This window comes from Molothrus ater, chromosome 8 (genome assembly GCF_012460135.2).
Source record: "Molothrus ater isolate BHLD 08-10-18 breed brown headed cowbird chromosome 8, BPBGC_Mater_1.1, whole genome shotgun sequence".
Lineage (NCBI taxonomy): Eukaryota > Metazoa > Chordata > Aves > Passeriformes > Icteridae > Molothrus > Molothrus ater.
In genome coordinates, this window is record NC_050485.2 from 5,973,627 (window position 1) to 5,995,261 (window position 21,635).

At 39.0% G+C, this 21,635-nt stretch overlaps 1 protein-coding gene across 1 annotated transcript in view; it reads right to left on the reverse strand.

Moving 5' to 3' along the window:
• Nucleotides 1–3,944: 3,944 nt before the first annotated feature.
• The window catches only part of REEP3 (receptor accessory protein 3), a 37,409-nt gene continuing 19,718 nt past the window's right edge, over nucleotides 3,945–21,635 (reverse strand). The window contains exons 3-8 of the mRNA XM_036385898.1: nucleotides 21,449–21,525; nucleotides 20,832–20,952; nucleotides 18,793–18,906; nucleotides 11,198–11,345; nucleotides 8,636–8,787; nucleotides 3,945–7,894 (exon numbers count right to left, since the gene is read on the reverse strand). Of these exons, the coding sequence (XP_036241791.1) occupies nucleotides 7,838–7,894; nucleotides 8,636–8,787; nucleotides 11,198–11,345; nucleotides 18,793–18,906; nucleotides 20,832–20,952; nucleotides 21,449–21,525 (669 nt within the window). The 3' untranslated portion in view covers nucleotides 3,945–7,837. The remainder of the gene's footprint in view (nucleotides 7,895–8,635; nucleotides 8,788–11,197; nucleotides 11,346–18,792; nucleotides 18,907–20,831; nucleotides 20,953–21,448; nucleotides 21,526–21,635) is intronic.

Genomic DNA, 21,635 nt, shown 5'->3' on the forward strand with positions numbered 1-21,635 from the left:
TATCATTATAATGCATGTGAACCACTTAGAAAGAAAGGAGGAGGAAGAAGAAGACTCCTGGCATTTCCTTGAGACAGTGTTCTCATTTAACAAGACCCTTTACTTGCAAATGCAGCTGGAAAACAAAACACCAGGACAGGAGTAACCCACTCCTGAAGATGCTTAGGTAAAGTGGCCTCCCCTACCCCCTCAAAAAAAAAGCACAACATTTTTATTTGAACAATATAGTTAGGCAATGTGTGGAATGCTGTGCTCCAATAGAGATAGCCATGGCAAAAGCAGTTTCTTTCACCTCCCACTAATACTCCCTGGCCTCTGTGCTGCTCAGCACACTGACACTAACCAGTTTCAGTGCTGCTCCCCTCCCAGTGAAATGCTCATACAGGTCATTGACATGAGCAGTGTTTGAGTAGGGTGGCCCAGAGGCAGGCAAGAAAGAGATGGTTTCCATGTAGAATACTTAAAAACCTTTTAACAATCTTACCTGAGCTATACACTGGTTTCCTGCCCAGTTTATCTGACAAAGGGCCAAATGTGATATTTCCAATGAGCATTCCAGCAAAAAACAGGGATGATGCAAGGCTTAATCTGTAGACTTCTTGTTCAATTAGGTACCACTATTAAAAAAAAAACCTTATTAAAAGTATGCCTTTCCTCCAGTAATAAAAACTATCAAAATTATTCTCTTATCATTTCCCACTTCTTGTTTTATATCCCATTAAAGTTTTATTCAAAGTTAGATAGGTAAGCCAACAGTAGTGATCTTCTTTCCTCCCTAACAGATTCTAACATGTTTCCTCCTGGAAATTCCTTGTAATAAATTAAAATTGTTCCATGTGGTAAGCAACATTAGCTGCACCCCAATTCCCAAGCTTTGGCAAGGCAGCTTATCTTGGGCTATTAAAACAAGGACTTGTGAAAAGCAGAGCTATTTCACCACTAAACCAGCAGAGTTATTTCAATGAGCAGGTATTAAAATTTCTTCACTAAGAAGTACAATGCACATTCACTACTGCAGTACTTAAGAGAGTTAATGCTGTGCTTTCTGAACAATAAGTGATCCCTGGTGCCTTTCCTCACCAGACCCATGTTCAACTCTTGAAGAGAACCAGAAAGGGATTACAGCAAAATGTCTTGGTTCATAGAAATGCTCAGAACTCATTATGGGCTACTCATTGTACTCAGTGGTATTTCAGTATCTTATTGTGCACATGCATTTATAATACAAGTTACAAATAAATTATAGGTTTCTTTATAAATTATATTTTCTACCACCTCTAAAATCTAAACGGAGGCAGCACAACCACAAATCATCAAAGAGAAGAAAATAAACTGAGAGTGGATTAAAAATACTATTTCCCAACAGGGCAAGGCACACAGACAGCTTGTACAGTGATTAGTTCCTGAAGCAGAACATAAGAACCACTCTGGAGTTTTTTGAGAACACTCCCTGCAAAAGCAGAACAGAACTGAGAATATTAAAGTTCCATTAAGTTCAATCTCCATCAACAAAATAAAGGAAATAAACTCTACAGAAGCAGCCCTTGCAGGGCAGAACAAGAGAAAAGATTGCTTTTACAAACTGGTACTTTAGCTGCTCAGTGGCTGCATGTTTGTATTTTAGCAAGTCTGATATAGTGACATGTGAAGAACATAACTTTTAAAAGAATGCAGCTACCTACTTTATTTGCACAAAGGGAGCTTGTTAAATAGTCTTCAAAATTAACGGTAGCTTGCCAACAAAAATGTTGCCAAGGAGAGAAGGGGCTGCCAAGAGAGGAGGCTGGTCCAGGCAGGACACTGGGGGATTCAGCCACATCTCTCCAGCAAACTGGCACCCAAAGGGGAGCTGCAAGAGACAGCCCAGAGAGAAGCAGAACAGCCTGGCAGCTGCTCCATCGTGGTTTGAACAAGGGAGCAGCTTTCCTTCTCTCATGGCCTCCATTTAAGAGAAGCATTGTTTCACATCAAGATTTAATCTACACTAGATAATTGCAGGCCTCCACCAAAGGTTTATTTTGCTCAGTAGCCTTCTCCAAAGGCCAGGAGATGGTCCTGCCAATTGACTGATCAATTTGAACAACTAGAAATGCTCTTTTCACCCAGGGGCTTGGAGAGTGACACCTAAAAGCTCCACATCCTGTGAACAGCACAAGAAACTCCCTTCAAGAATAGAGACATGAACCATCATTAATTAAACCTGCCAAAAAGGGGTTTGACAAAAGCACAGTGAGTGGCTGTTGGTCCAGTTCCTTCAAGACTAGCACACATGGTTATGCCTGTATTTTTCCTAGCATTACATTTGTTTACTATCACACGAACTTTATACAGGGTTTTAGATTTGCTTTGGGGCTTTAAAAAAAAAGTCTTTCTGCTCAGCCATAGAAAGAAATTCTATTGTTTAAGGCAGTAAGGTAGGATGATTTTCCCTCAGTTTTCTTAGTTTCATTTTTACTAAAATTAGTAGAAAGATTGGCTGGGGTGGTGAAGTTCTCTGAGGAAGCAGTGAGTGCCACACAACATAGTGAGTGTTGTACACAGGAAAAACTAGTGAGGGTCAAAGTGCTGCTTACCTTGCAACTGTTAGAGCCTGGAAAAAATGAACGTTCTAAATAATTTCTTAGCTTCCCCATCCATGTAGCCACTGTACATTAGCAGACAGCAGTGAAATCCTACATTTTGAATTCCTTGTAGCCTCTGCTCCAGCTGCTTTCATAATTCCTTTCCTAATGCAAACAGAGCAATCTGTTGCTGAACTTTGGCAAAGGCAGGCAGACATAAGACAGGCTCCCATTCTGTTCCTTAAGACAACTACAGAAAGGAGGAAAATCATTTTGGAAGTCTATTGATTTTACAATATGTATTAGATTTCCCCTCATATGCCACCATTTTTCTCCCCCATACTAGTGGGGAAAACACACAATGCCTCAGAACTTAAAACCCAAAACCAAAAAACCAAACAACAACAAAACTCCCCAAAAGACCTGCCAAAATTGCTGCTGCTCAATATTTAACATTTTAACCCAAGATATATGTACCAGCACTAGTTTTGAATAATCAGATTATTCCCTGAGAGGGTCTTACCAGCATCACATTAAAAAGCAGGAAGGCAGCTTGTAGCCCACATTCAGGAGTGCTCCCACTACCTGCTAAATGTCAGCTGAAGAAATAAAGGAAAAAAAGTCAGCATTGCTTTCTCACATCCACCATTTCTTGGCAGGGTGCTTGTACTGCATGAACTTTTCTGACATCAATCACTGGAAGGTCCCTTAAGAGTCAGTCTGTGCTTCTGGGATGGATTTTCATAATGCTTAAAAACTATTTATAGTTAGTAATACTGTCTTTTAAATCTTTCTCTTCAATTAGCCATATCAAGAAATTCTTTTATTTGAGGAAGTAAGCCAGGAAGCCTTGCAAACAAGACCCAGAAAAATGTGGTTACTGAGTATTTTGCTTGGGTTTTGGTAGGGGTGTTAACAGATGACTCAAAAGGAGGTTTGAAAAAGGAAAGGGCCAAATTCATCTATCCATCTCCTCCTCTGGATTATCAGAAGAACTCTGACTAGGGAATGCAAAACAAAATCAGTTTGACGTCCAGCAGATCCCCAGGAAGTTCCACTCTTTTGGGACACTGAACATCTCAATTTTCATTTACTCTGAACAATACATCTAATCAAACCAGGCATGTTTGAATTGCCTTTAACTCAGAAACACAGAAACCTTTAGCAGGGTACATTTCATTTCAGCCTAAATTAGCTTCAGACTTCATGGCAGAACCTCAAGGGCAGTTTAGTCATACTTGGAAGAGTTTTTCAAGTCTCTCCAAAGTTCAGCTTGTTTTCAGGTTGTTTTTGGTGCTTGAACCATTGCAATAAGAAGCAGAATACAGATTACACAGTGACTAGTTTGTTAATAGTAATTCAGGTAATAAAATATCCACTGCATCTTGCTCAAAGCAGCATTTATTAAAGACAGCATCAAGATAAGTCAATGCATAATGAAGTTCCCATCCTACAAATATGTAAACAAGTTGACAGCAAGTTATTATTACAATATAAAAATTAAAGCTTACATTGCATTTTTTTAAAGCTACTATCTTCAGTCCAAATGTATATTCTCTGGTTTGTAGCATTTAAAAATACAAGTTCTTGAAAAATGTTAAAGTATTGCCTTTGCACATACATTTTTGTAGAAAAAGTACTTAAAAACACCAACTTCCCATTAATAAAAGCAACACCAAAAATAAAACACATTTTTGTCATGAACAGCACATTGAATGCGTCCAGCATTTTCTTCACCATTCTCTTTTACCAAGTTATCTTCTATTTTAAAATTCATTGTAGTTTGCAAAATGTTTGTTGGATGTTATTCAGTTACTTACACACACCAAAGGAATTCGCAATTACATTGCTAATATTGGCAATTACATTGCAATCAAAGTCCAGCCTAAGCTCACTTGCAGCTGAGGCCACCAATTTAATCCTCATCTCAGACTGGGTATTTTAACAAGCACAGTAGACTCTTGCTAAGAAAGCTGAGTCAGTTCAGATGTATTTTGGAAAGGCTTGAAACCTTGATATGATTTAAACAGAACTACATATTCTCTTTTAAAGCATTTTTAAACCCCAAGTCTTTGTTTTACTACAATCAAATTAGCAGTCTTGTTGGTGGCAGTCAGTCAGTTCTCAGGAAACAATTTGTTCAGAAGATTAGATTATTTGACATCAACTACATTTTACATTCCAAATCCAAAAAGAATGCTACACATCGATTTTTAACATTTTTTTCAAGAGGTTTCCTGGCAAGAGCTAGACAGGTGACTTCTGCAGTTGCTAAGGCAAAAAAAGTTTGAAAATTCCCTGTAACCCAAGTTAAAAGACTGTAGTGTTTCCAAACCAAAGTAAACTAAATACACCAAGGAGAGAGAACTATGTATCACTGGGATGAGAGCTGATCATGCCACTGTGCCCTGACAAACATCAGGCTTGTCATTGTGCCTTAACAATCAACAGTAAGAAGAAAAAATCAAGATAATCCAGTGAACCAGTTTGAGGATGAATTCAAAGATCAAAATCAGGCTGGCAAGAAAATATTTTTACAGTTGGCTGAATTAGACTGAAGAAAACAGCTAGGAAAATATTGAAGGTTTGATCATGTAAGACAGTTACCTAAAAGAACAGAAGTACATTTATATGCAAACAGTCATGAATATGAATAATACTGCCAGCTTTCCTAATTCCATGCAAGTTCCAGGAAGAGGAGGATTTATTCAGCCTTTATCACTACTGAGTTAGTAAGTTAAGTCTGCCAGAAGTTACAGCCTCAGGTACATAGAGACACATAGAGCAACTTCCTGACAGAAGTGTGGTAGAGCCTGAAACACTTCAATGATCTCTAGCCCTAGAAATGTGTTAAAAACATAAAAACAACCTCCAAAACAGCACCTACATGAACCTGTAACAGGAACTCTAATTCTGAAAAAATGGCTTACTCTACTCCTTCGTGCAGGATTATGATTTGTACAAAGATGATAATTTTTTTTGCCACGCTTGCTGGTAAAACAAGCATGATTAGTTACAGCAAAATGTGTCAGTAAGTGCTCAACTCTACAAGAAGAGTCAGAGATCCCATGCCAGGCCCAGGTTAGTCTACTATTCAGAGAGGGGTGAGATGCAAATACAAGAGCTTAGTGTTCCTTAGAGTCTAATACACAGACAAACCTCAGGAGAACAGAGGAGCAGCACAAACATTCCTGGGGCAGAAGTCCCACACTCTGGGAGAGGTTGCTTTTGTGATCACTCCTTGCCCACAGCTCCTTAGAAAAGCTGGATAACAAGGGACAGGTTTGGTTAGGGGATGGGATTTTTTGCACTGTACTCATCTGGGAGGGAGCAGCCTTCCTGTCTACTGGTATCAAACTGTGTTTCTGAGTGAAGTATTACAGGTTTCAGCCTTTTCATCACATGTGGCCTGCTGGGACTTCTCCCTAAAGCACTGAGGTTCCTCAGAGATGCTGAAGTGCTGTTGTATTTGAGCACAGCTTTGCACAGGGCTTGCAGACACTTCCCACAGCCAGGGAGGAACACCACCAACACAGACCAGCTGCATTTGTACCCACAGAACTCAAAGCCTGGCTGAAGTGTGCAGAAAAGTGCTTTGAATGCTGCAGACCAGCAGTGAATTGCTACGGCCGTAACAGAAAAAAACCTGCCCAAACCTCAGGAATATATTTAAAATCTCTGCTGGAGACTTGCAGATGACTGTCAATACCTGGGGAAAGGTTTAAGGATTGAAGCCAGAGATCCCAGGATAAGAGGAATCCCTGCCATTTTCTCTTTGAGGGAAGTAAACAAGGTCTGTCCCACAGATACATAATAAAATACTATCTGCAAAAAGTGGGTGGCTTCTCCCTGAATCCACAGTAGAAATATAGTCACACAGTAAACTAGAGTCAGCCTAGTTCTCAGATCTGCAGAAAATAGTACCAAAGGTGACCTAAAAAAGTAATTTTGACAAGTCACTGCATATTGAAAGACATTTCAAAATTAATCTCTGTGCAGATATGCCATGGGACTCTAGGTTATGAAATGACTGACTAAATCAACTAGACTTTTAGAAGAAGCTATCTATATGCAAATATTTCAGTAATAACTTCAGCAATAAAAGAAAGTACTACACAGGCCATTTTAGAATCCACATATGGTATGAAATATACACTCATACATGTTCTGAAGTACATCTATATAAATATATTTGTTCTTAAAGCAATGTAGAGCAAAACTAAACCAGGGCCTGACTAAGCTATCATACATACCTCGATGGCAGCATGACTTGAACACACAGCTCATGGGCTGATCAGATCCCTGAGGCATATCACTGGAATTGCTACAAGTTTTACTTACCACAATTTTAACCAAAAACTGATTTAAATCATGTTACATCTCTTTAGATGGAGGAAGACAGACACAAACAAAACAATCCAACAAACAAAAAAAAACCCAAAACCCCCCAAAAAACCACAAAAACCACACACAGAGACAAAACCCACACAGCCCTATTATACATAGAAAGGCACCTGATAATATTGTTAGTAGCAAATATCTACAGCATCCTAAGTGTACTTAAGGAATCAAGATAAATTTTTAAAAGATGATAAAATACAAGAATTGCTGGCATTCAAAATGTAACTGTAACATATCTAGCAAGTCACTAAAATGACATGTGCAGTTGTAATCATTAAGAGTGTGCAAAACTACAGAGTTTTGCATAAAGTGCTATATGTACCCCCAGTTTGCTAAGCTTGGCAATATGATGCAAGATGATGATGTTAAGGATGTATCCTACCTCCCTTACCTTTCCTTCTTCTTTCCCACCATCATCCACTGTCCTTTAAACTGTACATTTAAAAATTACACAAAGGCCTTTTCAGGAATTGTAGTTCAGAAAAATATTTCAAGTATATCTATCTTTCAATGTAAACTTGGGGACAGTATGATTCAATTCTCACAAGCTCTAGATACTTAAATCTTCTGCTAATTTAACTGGAGTTGCAATTATTTCAATCTGTATAATACCTCTGTCCAAAGAGTATTGCCTATTCCTCATTTAACTCCTATTTAAGGAGTGCTGAAATTCATGCTGTAACTTGTCCAGATTTAAATCTAAACAATTCTAGAAAAACAGAGTAATACTTTATCTGATCACTTGGGTTCACAAAAACAAGTCCTACCATATCTGTTCATACAGACTCATTTTAGGAATTGTACACAGATCTTTAACACTTGAATTCAAGTTATTATAGTACAGCAGTTTCTCTTGCAGGCATTGTGCAGTACACTTAAAAGTATACAGCAGGTCTCTTCTTTACTCTGTATTTCAGTGATCCATATCGTATCTGAGGGGAAAAATAAAATTATAACAAAGGGTTGAGTCACACCAAGCAGAAATATTATTCACTTGCCCACTAATCTTATTTTGCAAATGTCTTTCAATGTGCTTTGGACACCCCAGTTTCACTAAGATAATCTGCCTATGACTAAATAACAAAGTTTCAACAGAATTGGGCAAGAAGAATAAGTATCATCTGTTTTCCTGCAATGACCCAAAAGCTTCTATGAGACTCCACAGAGATTTATCCTGAAGTATCTTTAGATTTTGTGATGCATGCACATATAAAGTGCATTGAATGCTAACTAGGAATCTTCTCTTTGTAGATCACAGAGAGTCAGGCCATGTGTCTATGGGAACTAAAAAATTCTGAATATTCTTTATCTATTGAACAGGAGATGTTTAAGTGTGCACAACATGTAAATGATAATATTGCTATCCATAACCCCTCCAAGGTGAGCAGCTCCTGAAACTGGGCTCAGTGGTGTCAGAATTAGCATTGCAAGCACAGAGTCTGTTTCATCTCCTCTCCCTTTCTCCTTGCTTAGTTCATTTCATTCATGTATTTCCCCTACAAAAGCCCCAAACCTAGATATTGTTACACATACTTCCTTCCCCATTTAGCATTCCAGAACCCAGTTATTGCTGATACCTTCTCCAGGATTAAAAATGAAAATCAATGTCTGCACTATGAAAAATGCCAATACAGGCTGAAGAAACAAACTCAATTAACCAGCATTACACTTGCCTCTTTACGGCCTTTCATCGTTTTCACAGATTTCATACTCTGAGTTCTTCGAAGGCCTCTCTGAGCAAACATTTCATCCTCTGAATGTGTCCCCTCCATCTCTTCATCTGTTTTATCATCTCCAGGATTTTTTTCCAGTGGAGTTTTGTAACCTTTAAAAAAAATTATTTTAAAAAAATAGCTGTAACTGATTTCTAAGAAAGTTGTGATTTTCATCTTTACCACATGTGATTGATCCTTTTTAATGATGTGCTCATTTCAAAACAGAAACATTGACTCTGCCACGAGTTTGGTACTTCTCATTCTGCCACTTCATTCCACAGGTATGAAGTGCAGTGATTCTTCAGTTGCCAAAACAGAAACCACAAGTCTGTTGACATCTTCTGCTTTACGCTGAACTGCAAAAACCTTAGTGGTCATCTTAAGAAGTACTCAAGATTTTTGGACACAATCCACATGAGAGGGAGGTTACACTTATATAAACCTTTAAAGGTCCCTTCTAACACAAACCATTCCATGACTCTCATTCATAGGGTCCTTCTTCATGCTCTCATCCTCCTGCATTTTTAACACCAAAAGCTCCTTCCAGATCAGTAACACGCCCAAGTACTGTTAAGGGTTGTTAACATCCTGCAAAACCAGGACCAAGATTATTACCTGAGACTCTCACTAGGGGGCACAAACTGCTTAAAAACACATCCTGAAAAGCTCCTTGGGGTCCAACAGTCCCGAGTACCCATCACAGACCTATCACAAAGCTCCCAAATGCACTCTGGCTCCTTCCTCCACAAAACTCGCTTTTTATCCCAGAATCTACAGGCTGTAACACTCAGGAACACCTTTTAGACTCCAAACCAAACTTTATTAATGACCTGTGTACATTTCATCTTAAGCCAATGTTTTATTTAGGCTTAGATATTTTTTCTCAATGTTTTTTCCCTAGAAATTAGAATCACATAATCTATTCCACAGCTACTTGAGGCAGACATTCTGTCGTTCTCTTCTGCCATTTTAGAGGCAATACATCTCTGCTTCCAGTACAGTTTAAATTCATCCTTTTCAACACAAAATATTTCAATCACATCTGTTTCTCTGTTTCAGGCTAGCAGTGTTTGCAGTGACACCAATACTTCTTATCTGTCTTTGTAACATGTGATGCATCAACATCCCATCAGAGCATTGCCTTTTTCACTGCCAGCTCAGCACCATCCTATGATCCATGTTCTACAACTTGCAGAGAACTCTCAGCTCAGACCACAAAAAATAAGATCCTGCTAAGCACAGCAGAATATTGCTACACAGTGTTCCTAAATCTATGTGTACTTTTGATCTTTTTTAGGTTCATAATGATGCAGAAAATTAAAAAAAAAACATGAGAGGTGTATGTTAGATATCAGACCAGGAGCAGAAACAATTAACAAAATTCAACTAGCTGTAAGAAAGCTTTTTGACATTTGAGATTGAATCTCACAATCAGTGATCATTTATACAATATAAACTGAAGCACTTAAAAAAAAATTCAATTCAGAGCATTTTCAAGCTACTTCAGCTAGGTAGATAACGCTCTCTTACTGAGGAACAGACCCTGTACAACAGCTGCAGTGACATCATCTCTAGTGCAGCTCTTGATGAATTCTTGGCTTTCTCTGCAGCCAGCAGCTCCAGTTCACACTGCCCTGCCCAGGATACCTTCTGGAAACAATGTGCAATTCAGCCTAGGTCCCTTCAGCTGGCCACCTACTCCTTACAAACATCACAGGCTACCACACTACCCATGGAATCCCGTGGACCCCACAAACACTACTCCTCCCCAAAACTGAGGGATCAGAAGGAATGACAGGCTTAGGTGACATAGCCCAGACCTATTTCTTTTGTGGGAAATATCAGCTCCTTGACATCGTAGCCTTGCCATTTAAAAAGGTGCAGTTATCAGACTTCCAGCAAAAGCTTCCTTCAATTATCACAAGCTCAAGAGCAAAGTGATGATGACAATAACAGTACATGTAATATAATAATGAAATAATAGTATCTCTGAACAAAACCATATATTGGTGACCACATATCATCTTTTAAGTGCTGATTGGCATCAGTCCATTATGAAAACTTGATGCCTTTATTATTGCTATCACCATAAACAATTTTACATTTTGATCTATTACTACAAGCCTGGTGAATTAATTTCTATTAATTTTCTCTTCTATTTACTGAGCTTCCATATGTTTTCACATTTAACTTCTTGTACATTTGTCACAGAAACACCACTTAATCACATAACATTTGACTTCCAATTAAGTTTTACTTTGGTAATAAATTCTTGTTGCCAATTGGCAAAGACAGGAGTAATGAATACAGTATGATTACACAGAGTGGCTGTGAGAAGAAAGTAATTCAGCAAGGATTTCTTAACTGTCATAATTTACTTTGCTTGAGTGTACTCTGTTTAAGTGTACTAGAATTCTTTGAGGCCTTTTCCATTAAGAGATGGGGTGAACGTATTTCTGCTCTTCCACTTTTGCTTTGGGTGAATTGTTCTTTTAGGTAGGGAACAAAAAAGATACATACCTGAAGATTCACTTGTAGAGGCTCTGGTTTTCTTTTTAGCTTCTGGCAATGTCTGATAAGCTCGCTGTCCAACAGGCTCATCTCCTTGTATAGTAGTCAAATCATGCATACTGAAACTTCTCAGTTTCTCAGTTATTGCACCTTGGCTCTGAAATACAACAACAATATCTTTGGAAACCAGGCAGAGGTTTAACTTTGCTGCTCAGCTTGGGTTAAGATGTTTAAGCCCATGCTTCCTCGCTGCACAACAAAACCCAGTGAACAGACACATGCAGTTGCTTTACATTTGTAAAGGTATTGCTTTTACCCACATTGCTCCCAGATGACAAAGTTACACAAGCTGGCAGCTTAATTTCAAATGCTGCATTTCACTCCTTTCATCTGAGCAAATAAAGACCAAGGGTAAGTGTTTAAAAGAAACACACATCAGAAATGTTCACTTCAAACATGGCAGTTCAAGGTAGCATGACAGTAACACTTCCACTTTAAAGAGTATGGTTGAAGATAGTTTTCTGCCATTTTATATTTTATCCTCCACAAATTTGAATAAGGTTAAGGAGGAAAGTGTTAAAAATACACTCTGTAACATTAACTCTAATAACTGAGAAACTGGCAGCACTACAAAAGCAGCCCCAGTTGACAGAAACTTGAAACCACAAACTAAAGAGGTCCTGCCTGGGCTCCAGCCTAGCAGGTCCTCTTTACTAATGTAACTTTACTGACATAATACCAACCCAAAACCTAATGCTACACAGGAGAATAGTTCATCACATATGAACATCAAGTATTCCTTCTCCAGTTGTCTTCCCTTTTTTTCCATATGGAACATATGGAAGTTTCCCTGTTGGAAAGAAAGCTCATCCAGCAGCTCTTTCATCTTACATCAGATGATTATTATTAAAGCATTAAAGATTAATTTATTGCATAAGCAACTAAAAGAATAAGACCACGAGAACAAGTACTCAAAGTCAAGTTAAAATAACACTTAATTCTTCCATCTCTGGCATGAGGCAAAAAATAACCATTTCAGGAAAAGATTGACAAGCCTGTGCATGAATTCCACTTCAAGCAAGTGTTAAAGACTTTGCTGTAAAGTAAAATTCTTCATTTGACCAGCCTGTTAGCTAGCAGGAACAGAAACCTGGGTACAATTCCATACACCTTCCTCTGCAACAGCACCAGCAGAAGGCAATTCTGGCACTGCTGGCCACAGCCATTTGTTCTCACTCTCATGACAACAACTGCTTTTGCAATTGGTAGACCAGCACACCGAATTAGTCCACGTTAAAAATAGCCATGTAAAGTGAAGAGACAGTTGAATTAAAGCTCTTCAAGTTTGTGTGGGTACCAAAGGGCAGGAGAAAAAGTGGCTGAAACCTAATATTAATTTTCTGATGACTAATTATTAGTACAGCATATAAAATTAAGACAGTGGACAGTATTCTACTCAAGCACAACAAACCTATTATAATTCTTACCCCACCATTCATTGTCACCAATCAACAAGGAAAAGGTTTCTTGTGAGAGAAGTAGAAGCCTTAACTTTTCCATCTCTTCCTACATACTTGTAGGATGACTCAGTTCTCACAAACTAAGTACAGCTTGCCTTTGAGTTAAAATGCACTACAAACACTGCACAGTATCTGCATTAAAGATTGTAAAAATCCCAAAGTCAAAATTATTCCCCAAAATGGCTCATTTGAGGCAGGTCTCCTAAAGTCTCTCCTAAGTCAGGAAAAATCCTGCCCTTCCACTACTCCACTTCTTGCACTGAAAAGCATTTCAAGTAAACTACATCAGGAACCAGCTATGCCAGAGACCTTTATCAGCTCCTAGGACATGGAGATGAGAACTGCAGAAAGAACTGCTGCTTTTGACAAGTAACAGCTCACAGTAAATATATCACTCTGCTGTAACATACAGGAGTGTTCATCAGACTGTGTCCAATGCTTAAAGAGCTTGAACAGGACTCAAGTCTCAGTCACTGAACACTGGACTGTTTTACTGAATATGTAAAATGGACCTAGCTGGTTCTCAGCAGAATCCATATATACTCAGCACAATTCCACTCACCAAGAGTGAACAGAGTCTACTTAAAATAGTGACAGAAGCTGGTTTTGGCCAGCAGCAGAAGTATAGAAAGACACACTTGTTTAACAGCTGCCCAGCAAGTTCATTCATCAGGTGATATACTACAAAAAGACATTTGGAAATTGTATAGAATAATGCAATTAAGATTATAACAAGCAACATACCAAGAATTCACATTACAAGCTTACATTTCTTATTCCACTGTAGATAGAGGACTAGATCCAAGCTAGGAACATTCAGCCCTATTTTCCAGTGCAGCTTTTGGATACAGAATTTTGTTTTTCAAAGGAGGAAAAAAAGTCAAGTATGTGCCATAAAATAACATTGTGCCCCTAACCAAACTGCACGGTTGAGCTGGAGCTCCTGTGGAGCACTGCCTCATTCAGGGAGGACTGCAGGGATTTATACAATGGGCCCTTCATTCCAAAACTACTTGCCAAGATGGAAAGTTTTACTCAAGTTACACACAGAAAACATTGAGAAGTTTGAAAGGATATATACACAAATAAAGATGCAGCACACATGCCTGGGAGTCACAGTAGGAATGGGAGCTGCACAAGCACTGCTGTGCTGGGCAGTCCCCATCACACATGACTCCAATCCTATGCAGCTACTCCCTACAGGGCCCCCAGTCCCTATCCCACCCCTGGGAACATCCAGTCTAGCCAAATCAAGATTGATTTCTACTTGAACTCCACTGCATGGACTGAAGAACAAATTTCAAGGTGTTCTGTGGGAGTGTGCATAGCACTGTGCTCACACTGCATTTAAGATTTAAGACGATTCTTCCACCCCCATGCCCAAAAGCAGCAGTTAATTGCTTTTTGCTGAAACAAAGCATTCTGTGTAGATCTGGATTACTATCAGCTCAGGATGAAAGTCTGGCTGAAAAATATTAAATTCCTTCCTACTGCAGGAAATGTGAGATTAAATACCCTTTACAGCAGGAAATGTGAGAGCAACATTCCCATTTAGAATAATAATGCTTTAAGAGCTTTAATATTTTGTTTGAAAGGTCAAAGAGTTACAGCTTGAAAGCAACATGTTTGCCCTAAAAGCAGAGTAATAAAGTTATAGGTGGAGCTGAAGAGGATCTCCTGCTTCCACTCCCGTGCCATGGACGTGGCAGCAGCCATCACCCTCCCCAGACAGACACACCCCAAGATGCTGCTCAGGAGAAGGTGGCAGAGCAGTTATCACTGGTGGCCCATTACATCAACAGTCCCTGTCACTAAGGAAGGAACACACCGGCCTGCACTCGGCCCAGAGGCTGGTAACTAAATTACAGCCCAAAAGATAGAGACACATACATTTACAATTACAGTGCCAGGGATAGAGAAAATACATCACATAACTTCAGCACTAAAATTTCTATGTAGGTAAACACTGAAGAGAGATGAACTGTGAAGTCTCTGTGCTGTCTTAAAAATGCAAGTCTTAAAGAATTGTTTTTCTTCATTATTCAATAGCATTCCTAAAACATACTAAACTGTTTTTGGAGTCCACATTCATTAGCAGTGACCAATGTGAAACACCAACTCAAGTTGTAATATGTTTCTAAATCAATTCTTTGAAATAAACATAGCCCATTTAAGAGTCTCCTTTCAAGACTACTCAGCCTCTAGTGAGCTATTAGCATGCAGCCTCATCAGCTGACCCTCATATATGAAATGCCATTTTCTATTCTGCTATTGAGCATGTACTTTTCTGGAAGTTGCTGTAAACAAACCCCACATTGTGTGCCCCAGGGACTCTCTGCTGTTCAATGGCACTTGCAGCCCTCAGGGGGCAGGATCACTGACTGGAGCTGCCTGCCTTCCTTGGACACAGTCCCAATGCAGCACCCGCATTCTCAGCTGCTCTCTCCCTGATCCCATCCGAGCTGACAGGGAATGACTCCTGTTCCCTCTCAGCCTGCCCAGGGACTGCTGTCCTGTGAATGACCCCTGCAGCACGCCAGGCAGCCCAGCAGGGAGGAGGATGACAGCACTGCTGCTCCCCAGAGTGACACTGGCTGTGTGCCACAGCTGGCTGCAAGACAGCTCCTTCCTCTGCCCTGCCCTGAGTGGGGATAAGGGGAAGGGTGAGCAAGGCCAGGAGAAGAACACTCCATCAGCAAAAAGGCAGCAGACCCAGGATGACCAGAAGGCGTTCAGAAAAGACAGCCCTGTGATGGTGTTCACAGGGGTCCTAGGATGAGGGAGGAGATGAGGATCTGACTCCATGTTCCAGAAGGCTTGAATTATTATTTTATGATATATATTACATTAAAACTATACTAAAAGAATAGAAGAAAGGATTTCATCAGAAGGCTAGCTAAGAACAGAAGAAGAATGATAACAAAGGCTTGTGACTGACTAGACAGTCCAGACAGCTGGGCTGTGATTGGCCATTAATAGAAATAACCTCATGAGACCAATCCCAGATGCACCTGTTGCATTCCACAGCAGCAGAGAATCATTGTTTACATTTTGTTCCTGAGGCCTCTGGGCTTCTCAGGAGAAAAATTCATAGCAAAAGGATTTTTCATAAAACATGTCTGTGACACAGCCCTCAAAACATATTAGCACCACCAGCAGCACTTTACAAATTAACACTATTTGTGAGACCTCATGAAGAGGGACAGAATATTTCACAGCTTAAGTAGCAGTCCCCTTGCTCATAGTGATAAAGACACCAGGTTTCACTAGTTGCTCAAGAAATCTGAATTCATGGGTTGCAGAAATTGAAACATAGAGGTAGCCATCATCTCAAAAGACCTGAAAAGCAGATGCATCAAAGTATGAGATATATCACTGGAACTTCAGTGTTGTGGATATAACTTGCCCAAATCCATAAACTACTGAGCTATTGAGACATCTTGTTTCTGATTCTTTTACTAATAAAAATTTCCTTCAGTATAAAGAAAAATTAACACAGACTATCTTTCATCTCTAAATCTCCTGAAATCAGGATTTTACAAAGATTTGTTTTCTGACATGCTAATTTAACACAATTTATTTTGCTAGTGTATGCTATTTAGCAGGTTTTGAAACACAACATTTTATATGAACAGTGGCTAACTACTACCAGCTAAAAATAGCAGTATGAGAATGCAAGCTATAAGCCACTACTCCTGCCAAATACATTGAAATTTAACTATAGGGGAGCAGGTTTAAATCAACGTCAAATTTCAGCAGACTGACCTTGCTGGCTGCTCCAACCTCCCTGACAGAGGCAACAAGCCTTTTAATGGTAATCCCCTATTCCTTTGACAACCCTTGAAGAAAATCACTCTCTCCCACATCTGATATTCAAAATATTTCAGCAAGTTTCCAAGCCATTTTCAACACCCCCCTAAACTCAGCATAAGCAGTTTTCTTGGACAGTTTACTGTCTTTTGACATAGGTTTAACCTTGCACACATGTTTAGCCTCTCCCCCTCTCCTAATTTGAGATCTTCTATGTCAGAATAAGCATGTGTGCTCTATTTTAAAAAAAGGGTAAAAAAAAAGAATAGTGATGAAAGTGTGCCCTCTTTCCCATCAAGACTGATCCCACTACTACAGTTGTGTTTTTGAAATCCTATAGCATGCTCCACCAGCTCCTGGTGAAGGGATAATCTTTTCACCTGCTGGAGGCAGCAGTCAACTCCTGAAAAACAGGGAACAAAATCAAGAACACACGCATTGTGTCCATTTGCTTGCATGGAGCAGGCATGCTCAGCATTTTGGAATGACAAACCCAAGAGGCTTAACGTGCCAAAATAAAGATTTTTTTTCAGTGAGTCTCCTCTTTCATAGTGTTTAAAAATCATGCCTATTTTAGGTCTATGGTATTGTGGTGGTTGTTTTTCTCAAGCATCTGATGTGCACTGAACTAATTCTGTACAAATATTCATGAGCATGTTTAACAAGTTTTAACAAATGGAGCAGGCATCTTGCCAGTCACAGCTGAATAGCAATGAAATCTAAACACAGACATCTCAGAAAAAGTTATTCATTATTTCAGAAGAAAGTGAGAGGAGATACTAGTGTTACTTATTTTACAATATTTGTCACAACCTTAAAATTAACAAGGAAATATCCAACCATAGCCAAACATAAGGAGCACACACAAAGCATAAGGATCCTTACAGGTGCTTATTGTAATAAATTTGCAATACAAAGAATTTGCATTTTAGCAAATAAACTTTTTCTCCCAGTAGAGGACTTTGGGTGTTTGTTGGGTTTATTTGGTTTATTTAAATAACCTATTTTCACTCTGGATACTTTCATTCCTTTGGAGGTGCACTCTATTGCATTCTAAATTATTTCATGTCTCAAGGCAATATTAAGAATTTGAATAACAAAAAACCCCTACAGTGATCAAATTTAATCACTTTCTCAGTATTTCAGGCTCATTATGACCATATTTAAAAACAAAAAGTCATAATGCTACCACCCACATGTACCTTTAAAAAGGGACAAAATGAACAAACAAGATATGCATGACGACTTTTCCAAAGCTTTTTGAGGTAGCATGTGAAGATGTAATTTTTAGCAATGTCTTTCATTTATAAGGCAGGAAGTTCACATAGAAGCTCAGACATTCAAGCTAAATGCCAGCTGTACATACTCAACTTTGACAGCCAGGGATCTCTACACTGTCTTCTGTTATCTACTGACAGTGCTCAGGTTTTCAGTGCTGTTACTATGAGCACAATGGCTCCATTTATTCCCAGGAAGAAATAAATCCTGACTGCCTTAAACCTGTGATTTCACTTGGACACACACCTTTTTATCTTGTTTGTTTGTTTTGGTTTAAACTACTGTTGGGTAGGATACACATTGTCTGAAGTATATTCCTTTCAGTGGTGCACAAATTGCTTAGAATCTGCAATATAAGCTTGTATTTTGTCTTCCTAGACCCAGAGCTCTCTGAAATACTGAAGGTGACAAGTTTTTGTAGGAAGGTAATCTGGGAAAAACAACAGATTACTCCATAATTTCATGGAAAACAATGACAAGGCAAGTGTATGCTAAACACCAATAGGCAAGCTTATGCTTAGTATATTAATTTAATAATTCATCCAACAAGTTGCAAACAGGTTAATTGTGTCAAGAAAATTTTTAACCATAGTAGTAGTCTTTCATGCCTTAATTCATATATGGCATTACCTCAGGTTGATTGGAGAAAAACAGCAGAAAAGCCAGAAATCCTTTCAAAAGTTTGTTTATCAACAAGAAAGCACCACAGAGACAGAAAAGAAATAATGGTCATCTTTACTAAAAGCCTGCACAGAAAAATGAATGGTACCTTTTGAATTAAACTGATCTGATCATCCAAGAAATAACTACAAGTCATCTTAAACAAACAAACCAACAAACACAGTATGAGGAGGAGAGGGCTGCAAGCCTTGAATTGTGTCCCAGGTTTTCAGTACACTTGCAGAATTTTCCTTTTTATGTATGATGATAGATCCTCAGTACAATTGCACTGTTCTACATCAAACCCAAAAGCAATTAATGCAAGCAGAAACTTACCTTCACAGCTGCTGTCACTGCAGCAGTTGCTGCCAAATTCAATCCTTGCCTTCCAAAATTCACCATGGTCTCATAGCCTCTTTCTTTGGCTTGGACTATGTACTCATCAATCTCCTAAAAGAAAAACACATTAAAATTTTAGAAGGCTGTTCATAAGAGAGCAAAATTACTCCACAGTATTATTTTTCCATCAGTAAAGGAAGAGAGAAGAAATATTTAAGAAAATATTTAATGGGATATATCTTTGTATTCAGATGTTTCCTTCATTACAACTCTCTCATTTAAAAAAAGGATTCTATGTGGTCAAACAAGAAGACAAAGTAGATCACTTTTGAACACTCAGAAACATTGCAACAAGTTCGAACAGACAGTAAGCTTAACTTGTTGGACAGAAGCTTTTCGAGAAATAACATCATCTAACAGGAGCTCCCTGGAAAAACAGAGCCGACTTACCAAGAGCTTCCAAAGCCACAGCTTTGAAATAGTTAAGTACCAAGGACAATACAGGCATGGCATTTATCTGGAGCTGTGGTGAATGCCTGGAGTTGAAGATCAAAGTCTGCAAGGTACTTCCCAACAGCTTGGAGACTACAGGGAAGTATCCCTTCACCTTGCAAAGTTGCAAATTGTTCCTAGCAGAACCTTCAGAAGGTCAAGATGACCTTACTGTTCCTATCAGTGGCGATCTTGTCAGCTACTTGCTTTGCCTCATAAAGGCCAAGTCTAGCTTTATGAACTGACCTTTAGAAATGCTATTTTCTGTAGTGGGAGGTTTCTCAGTGCTTGCCTTCACACCTTGCTAATTGCTCTTTCCACACATCCAAACAGGATGCTGAAAAAGAGCTAAGCAGAGCTGTGTCCCTGTCATACTTGGACTAAAGCTAACCATCTTCCAGCTATTTTGATGTTGGATATTTACTGTTGCAGACTGGTCTACCCTTACAACTCAGTAACAAGTCTCTCCTCTTATCTTGTCAGTTTGCAAACCAAAAAAAGTCAATGTCAATCATCCTGAGAAGTGTTATTACTAGTTTACACTAGGAAAAAATGTTAACATCAACAGCTTTTAATAAAGCTGTGTTGATGCTTCTGTGCAGAGAGTACTGTACACGTGCTTGCAGGACTACTGCAAGCATTGCTACTTTTACACGGGGCACCAGCTGTGGGGGTATTAGCTGTTGGCCTTTTTGGGTTTGGATTGAAGGTACTTGGGATATTAATTTGTGTTTGGACCTAGTGTTTATTATTTCTTATTAGTAAAACAGTTTCATTATTGTGACTTTGGCAGCTTTTCATCAAAAGGCACAAAATGATTAACAATTTTTTGTTACAAGGTCTTTTAAGACTAAACAAAATAATTAAGAATTGACACTTAGATTATTTTCTCTTTTAACTCAGGAACTGGTCCTAAAGAGCTGCAATGCAGATTTTGCCTAAGTACAAAATGCTACTCAAACCTATGAAGAGAAGGAAAAAGAAGCATGAAGAAGAAACCCAGAATGACACCTTGTGCCTTCCATCTTGCTGCCACCTACAACATACTAAAAATCCCCAAACCTAAATTTCTCAGCCAGTGACACACCTACAGTACTTTCTATAATCTATTGCACACTTTTGTGGGTTCCAGTCTATCTTGAAGTCTGGGAAACTTTCTCCATGGATGAGGGTCAAAGTCAGTGCTGCCCTGGGGGTCAGGGCACCCCAGAGCAGATAAAGAAACATCCCTGGTGCCCTGGGTTTCCACAGAAAGTCAAGCTGCATCACTACCACTCCACTGGGCTCCTGAGAGTGCCTCAAGCAGAGCAGGGAACACCAAACTCTCAGAGCAAAAGGAAGCAGGACCTGGTGTGCTCAAGCAAGAGAAACAGAAGCACAGCCATGGACAGTCATGTGCACTTGCCTCTGCTAGTCCAAATACACGCTGCCAGGCAAGACAGTAACAAGCTGCTCTGCTTTTATGGTGTATCTAGCAACAGCTTTTATTTCAGCATATGGTGTTTCCATATTAGGCATTAAAAATCTGAGAAGTAATTTCTTACCCTTTCTTTAGAAGAAAGCAGTGGGTGGAGGAATTTTCTGTAGATTAAACTTGCCCCTCTAGTATATGGGGAAAGGAGCCAGATGACAAAAGCTATCTTCAGTTCATAGTACAGTGGAAACCTACAGACAAGTTAAAGGTTGCACAAAATCAACAACTGCAGTAAGAAAATGCACAGTAATTAATCATTATGAAGAGATATTTTTAAAAACCACAATTATATTAGCAGATAGGATTCTTCAAGTACAAGAAGTTACACTAGACAAAAATTAAATGAGTTATGGATTTATGGACTGTCATTTAAGAAATGACAACAGATAATATACTTGCTTTTCATTTTACATTCCTGCACAGAGAAATTCAAGGCCACCCTTGTAAGAGTTCCATTCCCCTGTTCAGTTTCTACAGTGAAGCTGGAAATGTTACAGTCCCTAATTCAGGTGACAGAGTACAGCAAGCTCAAAAACAGATGCAGTTCATCTATGCACCAAGATATTTTCCTGTAAAAAGGGCTATTCAACAAGCACAACTTCTTTACACAAAATAAATCAGTACAAATCAAAAAAGATCAGAAACAAACATAGTTTCCTCTGGAGTTCATAAAAGGCAGGGTCTTACCAAGAGACTGTTAGGTCAGTTATTGTTTCAGTCACTGTATAAAGAGCAAACACAATCCAGTACATCATCCAGCGAACCTGGAAATGAAAATACCATCTTCTCTAAGAGCTTGGATTTCACCTTTCCACATAATACACTGGACACTGTACAGTGTGTTCAGAGTTGTCAAAGCAAGACATTCAACAGT